Source organism: Mangifera indica, chromosome 1, assembly GCF_011075055.1.
Source record: "Mangifera indica cultivar Alphonso chromosome 1, CATAS_Mindica_2.1, whole genome shotgun sequence".
In the NCBI taxonomy this organism is placed as follows: Eukaryota; Viridiplantae; Streptophyta; class Magnoliopsida; order Sapindales; family Anacardiaceae; genus Mangifera; species Mangifera indica.
The window spans coordinates 6,619,463-6,628,496 of record NC_058137.1 but is presented as its reverse complement, the minus strand read 5'-3'; the positions used below and the strand labels follow the sequence as shown (position 1 = coordinate 6,628,496).

The 9,034-nt window shown below is 32.7% G+C and overlaps 1 protein-coding gene across 1 annotated transcript; it reads right to left on the bottom strand.

The window, feature by feature from the left end:
- Positions 1 to 1,812: 1,812 nt before the first annotated feature.
- Positions 1,813 to 3,788, bottom strand: LOC123193439 (F-box protein SKIP23-like). The gene is made up of 2 exons (XM_044606440.1): positions 2,306 to 3,788; positions 1,813 to 2,086 (listed from the first exon to the last, which is right to left on the bottom strand). Exon 1 carries the CDS (start codon positions 3,637 to 3,639, stop codon positions 2,308 to 2,310), a length of 1,332 nt encoding a protein of 443 aa, XP_044462375.1. The 5' UTR covers positions 3,640 to 3,788; the 3' UTR covers positions 1,813 to 2,086; positions 2,306 to 2,307.
- Positions 3,789 to 9,034: the final 5,246 nt, after the last annotated feature.

The following is a 9,034-nucleotide window of genomic DNA, read 5'->3' as shown; positions in this document are numbered from 1 at the left end:
CTCACATCAAAAAATTTCTAACATTGCCTTTTCTTTGCATACTCCAAATGTGTCATTATGCTCAAATTAAACATAGGTCCATCTTTCTCTTAGTAATTTAGTATACCATCTAAACTATGTCTTACAACTCCTTCGAAGCATCGGGTTAATTAACATATGAGTTTAAAGTTTTTAAAACGCAAACTAAAACAAAATTTTGTTAAGAGCAAGTGGAACTTACCGTGGATATATATAAGTTCGTATAATAGACTAAGAATTATGGAGATTAATCATTGTGAAATCAATAAACTTACACTGTTTACAAAGTTTTTTTCACATAAAAAAGAATATGAAGTAAAATACTAAAGCCAATCGATTAACATAGCTCATCAAAACAAAATTATCTTGACCGTATTAAGGGAATCACTTAAAAGGAAAAAAAAAAAAAGATAATACGTATAAGCTTATGATTAGAGTACCAATTCAACCCTTGAACAACCTCTCTTAGATCTTCTCCCTTGAACACCATTTATGGGTCCTCACACTTATCTTGTAGAAACAAATAGATATTGTTAGAATATATTTCAAATATATGAATTTCTATTTTAGAATATATTATATATATATAATTTCTTCCGTTAATATATATTATAAATATATATTTTCTCATTATACATTATAGTATATTGATTATATTAATTTGTGTTTTTTGTTTAGAGGACCTATATATATATATATATCATTAAGGTAATTTAATATATCAAAAATATAATTTATTTATATTTTATCATATATGTTGTTCATCATGCCTACTCTTATGGTAACACATTTTTACTATCTCTACATCTTCACAGTTGAGAGATGTTAAGGCGCCTTTCTTGATGATTCACACATGCGCTCTTCACTAGTTGTAATATATTACACCTCCTCTTAGGGTAAATAAACTCATTCTCCTTTCCGAAAGATTCTCACCGTTCCATTCTCTTAACACATACATAATAAGATTTATTTTACAAATAAGAAACAAATTCGCTTCTAATAAAAAAAAAAAAAGTTTTGTTTTGAGTATATTTGGTGGCACATTTATCATATCAAGGAAAATTAAATCGGTTATAACTTAGTCAAAACATGTACAGCAATTCATTACAAATTAGAATAATTCATCAGCCAAACTTAAAATTACAAAAGTCGAAGCTGTGTTACCCAAAATATTCATTCATGAAATGTTTGGTTTGTGAAATGTTTTATTGTCAAAATTGAAAGATTATCTTGAAGATTATTGGGTATAAATTATTACTATATTTGATAAAATTTGATAAAAATAGATATGTATAAATAATTATTGTATTTGGTTAGAGATAATAAAAAAAAATTAGTATATTATTTTACTTAAATATTTTTGAGTAATTATTGTAAAATATTTTTATATTATTTATTGTATTAATTGAAAATAAGATTATTTTTATCTTTAAAAAATTAATAAATAAAAATATAATTATAATAAAATTAAAATTACTTTGATAATCTTTTAATATCTAAAATGAAAACGGTAATCAAATTATTTTTTATATTATCTGTCATATCACCATTAGTAATAAAATATATATATTATTTGAGTAATTTTTTTATCTTTTAAATCAAAGGCCTCTAAAGGTAATGGAGGTAACTACTCTGTATTATCCTCTTTAGCTGACTAAAGGGGTAACCGGCTGTAAGCATGGTAAAGATGACTGGTTATTTTCACATTCACAACAAATGGATTGAGAAGAGCGGATTTTCTTGGAAGCCTAACATCCTTAGGAATAAATTAGAAGGAGATGCAACAGCATTCACTAATATATAAACGTAAGAAAGATAATATTATTGAGAATTAGGAAGTACAAACATTACACACGATTTCAACATAATCCACATACATGCTTAGAAAATTAATCACACAGCACGCTACCATTTTGTTAAACACACTCCTTATTGGCTACCATGGTCTGTAATACAAACTAAAATTGAGCAGACAACACTACACATCAAAGACCATAACATCCTCATCAGGAAACTGCGGGCCTTCAGGTAAATGCATAGAGCAAGACTCCAAGAGCATGCAGCAAACCTGCAATGATCAAAATACATCAAGTTTTAGGCATAATCTTAAAAAATAAGAAAAAAAAATATATATATATAAAGTATTTGTCACTAAACATCACATCCCAGGGTATACTAAATCACTATGAAGAGACAGGAAATCATTCAGATTATTCATAACTTTTGCACAAGAAAAAATTACATACTGAAAACGAAATTTAAAGTTAAAAAAGTTGAATCTACTTACGTTTAGGAATCAGATGAATTGGATTCCTTCGTCACCCACTTTGGTGGTGGCCAAAACAAATCAGAACAGTTTGGATGATCCCGGATAGCCATACAAGTATGATTCTTCAAGTTGTAAACACCAGCGTTGTACCCCGGATGATCCATAGAATTTCCAGAAAACGTAACATCACCTAGAACAACACAATTACCTTCAAATCCAGGGACCTCGTCGGCTAAAAGTGTGAAGGAACCGCCATCGCCTACGAAAACAACTCGATCTTCAAACTCTTTCTCCAGCTCTACCCACTGGTTGTTAGCTTCGTCCAGCTTAAAAGCCTCCATGTATATCGGGTAGTGAATCGCACCAGAATTTTTTTCAGGTTTTGGGTAGTTATGTGTCCAATACTTAATAATCATAAACAAGTCTTCACAGAATACCAAGAAGAATTTAACCCCGGCAGCCATGTTCGGTTTTGGACCAGCAAGCCTAGTAACACATAGAGTTTGTGGATCTACTGTAAAAGCTAAACCCATGTGGCTCAAAACAAAGAATTTCTCCTTGTAATAGAAAATATCTTCAAAGGAAGAGATTCCTTCACACGTTATAACAGTCCAACGGTCGTCTCCAAGCCTCCAAACGTGCAAACTTCCAGCTCCTTCAAGGGCCATAGCAGCGAACTTATAATCACCCTTGACAAAAGCCTTTTCATCAACATCCTCGAGAGTCGGAGTAACAATTAGTTTTCGAACAAAGAAACGCTTTACTGATGCAAACTTATCTTTTATTCTTCTGTCTTCACGATCAGAAATAGTGAGATCAAGCTCGTAAGCCTTCGATACTACTCTCAGTTGATAATCCAGCAAATTCAATCGCCGGGGGAAGTCTTTCGTGGGCAATTCCGTGTACTGAAACATACATGAAGTATCCTTCAGCACGACCTTTCCGTTTTCAAACGACTCAATGACTCTAACGAGCCAGGGCTTTGTATATTCAAGGTTTTTGCCACGGGGTTGGAGTGCGTAAACTGTGGACGGTATGATCGAAAAGTAAGGAAGCTTTTGGCCACAATATTTGGAAGGATCATAGTCAACAGGCGCAGGAATCACAAGAGAGGTATATCTGTGTAGCGTTTTGGCTGGTTTTGAAATTGAACGAAGGAATGGTTTACATATTGTGCCAAAAACAAGAGTTTCATGAGTATTAGGTAAACGTTTTGAGATATCTTGTAGAAGAGAAAATGGAATACGAGTCCAATCTCGCGTGGAGGGCTTGTCTTGTGCGATGACGGCCATGGATGTCTCCATTTTGGTAGTGTTCGAGTTTGAGGAGCAGTGATTATCATCAGCTTCCATGTTTACATTTTAGGCCTTGAAATAGATGTAACAGAACAACTCATCGGAATACGCAAACTTGCTTGAATTCGCTTTCTTCCAAGCAACCAGGTAAATAACAGCATGAGTGCAACATCTTGTGGGGAAATCCTTTGGGCCCTTTAATTGTTTATTAAATTACAAATCGCTCTTAGATTCCTAAAATAACAAGTGGCCTAAAACTTGAAAGATGGACCATGGAAGCCAGGGTTAAGATAAATTTCAAAAACTCGACTTTTGTCCTAACATTTGCCAAATTAATGTTTTTATTCGTTTCTCTTCTATATCTTCTCTGTTATCTTTTTGTCTCATGTTGTTTGTTAATTCCTTTAATTTATTTTTGTCAGCATATATTAGCAACAATTAATTTAAAGGAAATTAATTAAAATAGTCTTTTAAGGGGGTTTATGATCTTAGCCAATTCTCTAGTGATTATATGGATATAGCTAATAGATGACATTTTTTGTCATATCTCTTACCTGTTAAAAATGGATGCAAAGTCAACTTTTATTTGCGGCTTGGGTTAGTTAAATGTGTCATAATAATTAGTTTAATGGATATTGTTAATGGATTAAATTTATCATAGTCTTTAGCTTAATGGATGTAGTTAGTGGGTTAAATTTATTTTAATATTTAATTTAATGGTATTGTTAATGGGTGTAGTTAATAGCCACTAAATCATAATGTGACATTTTTTTTCTCATTTGTTTATCTATATATATATGTGTCTTGTTGATAGATTTAATTGTGAATTGAAACTGCATTTTTTTTTTTGTATCTTGTTCTTAGTTCATTTCCTTTGCTTACAAATTGTATAATAAAATTTCTAAGATACTATCTTTGTTCTAAATTCTTTTCATCTGTTCATATTTCATTACTTTATTCCAACACTTGTGGTATTAGAGTCAGGTTCCGATTAGAGTGGGCGTATTGTGTGATTGAGATTATTGCTGAAGCAAGTAAAGAGCCTTGTATTCATCATGTCTAACGATGTGAATACCCTGAATGTTTCTCAAACATTGGTGCCCATCTTCAATGGAGAAAATTATGCTTTTTGGAGCATAAAGATGAAGACGTTTTTCATTACCCAAGAGTTGTGGGATATTGTAGAAAATGAGGATACGAAATGTAATAGACTTGAAAGGGAGGCAGATATGAGAGAATGGCGAAAGAAGAATGCGAAGGCATTGCTCATATTGTAACAAGCTGTGACAGACTCAATTTTCCCTCGTATTGCTAATACGACAAAAGCAAATGAAGCTTGGACCATTTTGCATAAAGAGTTCCATAGAGATAATAAGGTAATTGTTGTGAAACTCCAAACTCTTCGTAGAGAATTTGGGAATCTGTGTATGAAAGATAGTGAGTCGGTTCAAGATTATATTGGTAGAGTTTCTATCATTGTGAATTAAATGAAAACTTATGGGGAACAGATTAAAGATCAAACAATAGTAAAAAAAGTTTTGAGAAGTTTACCTTCTAAATTTAATCATGTTGTTGCTACTATTGAGGAGTCAAAAAATCTTTCTACTTATTCTCTTAATGAGTTGATGGGTTCATTCTTAGTACATGAAGAGAGGATGAACAAGTCTGAAGAGAAGAGTATGGAGCAAGCCTTTCAGACGAAGATAGAGATTTCTGGCAAGGATAAAAAATACAATGATATTGATTTTGCTGATAGAGACAAAGGAAAAGGTAGAGGTGGTTATCGAGGTCATGGTAAAGGTCGAGGAAGATCATATTCAAGTCGCCAAGAAACTAAAAATGGTGACAAAGACAATCAAAAGCCAAGTTATAAGGGTAAGTAGTGTTATTTTTGCAAGAAGATGGGGCACATAAAGGCGAACTATTGGAGAAAAACAACAAACAAATTTTGTTCGAGAAAAAAAGATGAAGGTAACCTGTTTTTGACTTGTATGAATCCAAAGGAGATTAACTATGATCTTTGGTTTCTAGATAGTGGATGTAGTAACCATATGATAGGAATTAAAAGCCTTTTTCAAAACATTGATGAATTGGTGAAGTTGCAAGTTTGCCTCGGAAATGACAAGCAAGTGCAAATTGAAGGCAAAGGAACAGTAGCAGTGAAAACCAAGTCAGGTATTGAAAGGTTGATTCATGATGTTTATTACATTCCTAGCTTAGCATATAATTTACTTAGTGTAGGACAGTTGGTACAGAAAGGATATTTAGTTTTGTTTCACAATGGTGTATGTGAAATCAAGAGCGAAAAATCTGATGCTTCTTTTGTTAAAATTCCCATGGCTAAAAATAAAATGTTCCCTCTTGAAATGTCATGTTTGGATGATTGCGCACTTGTTGCTAGTATTAAAAATGACTCATGGTTGTGGCATTTGAGATATGTGCATTTGCATTTTAATAGGTTGAAGCTATTGAGTTAGAAAAATATGGTTCATGGGTTGCCTTCTATTTCTTTTACTGATGATGTTTGTGAAGGTTGTATTTATGGAAAGCAGCATAGATAATCATTTTCGATTGGGAAAGCGTAGGGAGTAAAAGAATCTTTAGAATTGGTGCATGCAGATATTTATGGGCCAATGAACACCTCATCCTTGAACAAAAGTAGATATTTTTTGTTATTTACTGATAATTTTACTCGAATGAGTTAGGTGTTTTTTCTTGTTCAGAAATCAGAAACGTTGGCGAAGTTTCAGGAATTTAAGCCCTTCGTAGAAAAAGAATCTGGTTATCAATTAAAAATTCTTCAAATCGGTAGGGGAGGAGAATTTTTATCTGATGAGTTTACATCATTCTGCAAGCAAAATGGGATCAAGAGGCAACTAACTGTGAAAAGAACACCCGAGCAAAATGGAGTCATTGAAAGGAAGAATCGAACAATAGTGGAGATGGCAAGGAGTATGTTGAATGAGAAAAAGCTTTTAAATGATTTTTGGGTTGAAACAGTTGCTACATCAGTTTATCTTCTCAATATCTCACCAACAAAACAGTGCATAATACAACTCCTTATGAAGCGTGGTGGAACCGCAAACCCAATGTAAGTGCTTTGAAGATTTTTGGGTGTATTGCTTATATCATGTTAGTTACTAATGATCGAACGAAGATGGATAAGAAAAATGAGAAGTGTATTTTTGTTGGGTATAGTAATGAGACAAAAGGATATAGGTTGTATAATCTTATTATTAAAAAGCTAATTATTTGAAGAGATGTTATTTTTTATTATAATAGTTTGTGGAAGTGGAATGTAGGAAAAATCTAGCATCTTTCAAGTGAAGAAAATGAGTTAAAAAGGTTACAAGACAATGAGAATGAAGTGACATAAGAAGATTCTCCTATATCTAATTCTCCAAGGTTGTTGTCACAAACTTCTCTAACTCCTCAGCCATCAAGAATGACTACTAGAAGCATGTATAAGGTTCTTCCAAGAAAGGTAAAACCTTGGGAAAATGTTTATGACTTTAATACATTTGCTCTTTTAGTGACAAAACCTATGAGTTTTGAAGAAACATGTGGAAAAGATGATTGGGAGATAGCTATGAAGGAGGAAATGGCTTCCATTGAAAAAAATAACACTTGGGAGCTAGTTGATATGCCAAAGGGAAAAGAAGCAATTGGTGTGAAATGGATCTACAAAGTGAAGTATCATACAGATGGAAGTGTGCAAAAATATAAAGCAAGGCTGGTGGCTAAAGAATATGTGCAAAAGTATGGTAAAGATTTCTTTGAAGCCTTCTCTCCTGTTGCTAGATTTGAGACTGTAAGATTGATATTAGCATTGGCAGCTCATATAAAGTGGAATGTATTTCAATTTAATGTGAAATCTACTTTTTTGAATGGTTACTTGGTTGAAGATGTTTATGTTGAGCAGCCACAAGGTTTTATTATTGAAGGAAAAGAAGATAAGGTGTACAAGCTCAAAAAGGCCATTTATGGACTCAAGCAAGCACCACGAGTATGGTATGGTAGACTTGATGCTTATTTGAATGATAATGGTTTTTATCATAGTAGCAACGAACCCACTTTATATGTGAAGAAAAAAGAAGACGATATTCTCATTGTTTGTGTTTATGTGGATGACATTATTTGGATAACATTATTTACTATAGTTCTTCTAAAGTTCTTATTAGGGAATTCAAGAAGAGCATAACTGATGAATTTGAAATGTCAGACTTGAGGTTATTGCATTATTTTCTTGGGTTGCAAATTTGCCAAACTGATTATGGTATTTTTGTTTCACAAGAAAAATATGTTTTAGATTTGTTAAAAAAGTTTAATGTGCAAAATTGTAAGATGTCTTCTACTCTCATGACCACAAATGAAAAGTTGACAATGGATGATGGAACCTTAAGGGCCAATGAGAAGTTTGGTTGGAGGGTTGATGTATTTAACTCATACCTATCTAGATATCATGTTACCAGTCATTTTAGTCTCAAAGTTTATGCATAATCCCTCTTTACATCACCTTGGGGCAGCAAAGTGAATTCTTCGCTACATTTGAGCTACAAGCAATTTTGGAATTTGGTACAAACAAGTTCCTAACTTTAAACTATTTGGTTTCACTGATAGTGATTGGGCATGTTTTGTAGATGATAGAAAGACTACAAATGGCTTTATTTTCAGTTTTGGCTCAGGAGCTATGTCATGGAGCTGAAAGAATCAAGCAATCACAACATTGTCATATTTAGAAGCTGAGTATATTGCTGCAACGTCAACTGCTTGTCAAGCAATTTGGATGCAGAGGATTATGGAAGATTTACACCAAGCTCAAGCAAAAGCTACAGAGATTTTTTGTGATAACAAAACAACAATCTCAATGACTGAGAACCTAGTGTTTCATGGAAGAACAAAACACATCGAGCTTCGTCATCATTTTAATTGAGATGTCATAGTAGAAGGGTTGATTATGATGAAGTATTGCTCAACAAATGATCAAGTGGTTGATGATTTTACTGAGGGACTTGGTTACTCCAAATTTGTGAAGTTTCGATCATCACTTGGAGTTGTTGACTTTGCATCAAGGGGGGATGTTAAAAATTGATGCAAAGTTAACTTTTATTTGTGGCTTGGGTTAGTTAAATGTGTCCTAATATTTAGTTTAATGGGTATTGTTAGTAGATTAAATTTATCCTAGTCTTTAGCTTAATGAGTGTAGTTAGTGGATTGAATTTATTTTAATATTTAATTTAATGGTATTGTTAGTGGGTGTTGTTAGTGGGTGTAGCTAATAGCCAATAAATCATAATTGACATTTTTTTCTCATTTGTTTACCTATATATAAATGTGTCTTGTTGATAGATTTAATTGTGAATTGAAGCTGCCTTTTTTTTTTTTTTTTGTATCTTATTCTTAGTTCATTTCCTTTGCTTACAAATTGTATGATAAAATTTCTGAAATACTA

Bases quoted from the DNA above. Each gene is read 5' to 3' on its own strand.
- LOC123193439 (XM_044606440.1), bottom strand. From the start codon at position 3,639: ATGGAAGCTGATGATAATCACTGCTCCTCAAACTCGAACACTACCAAA.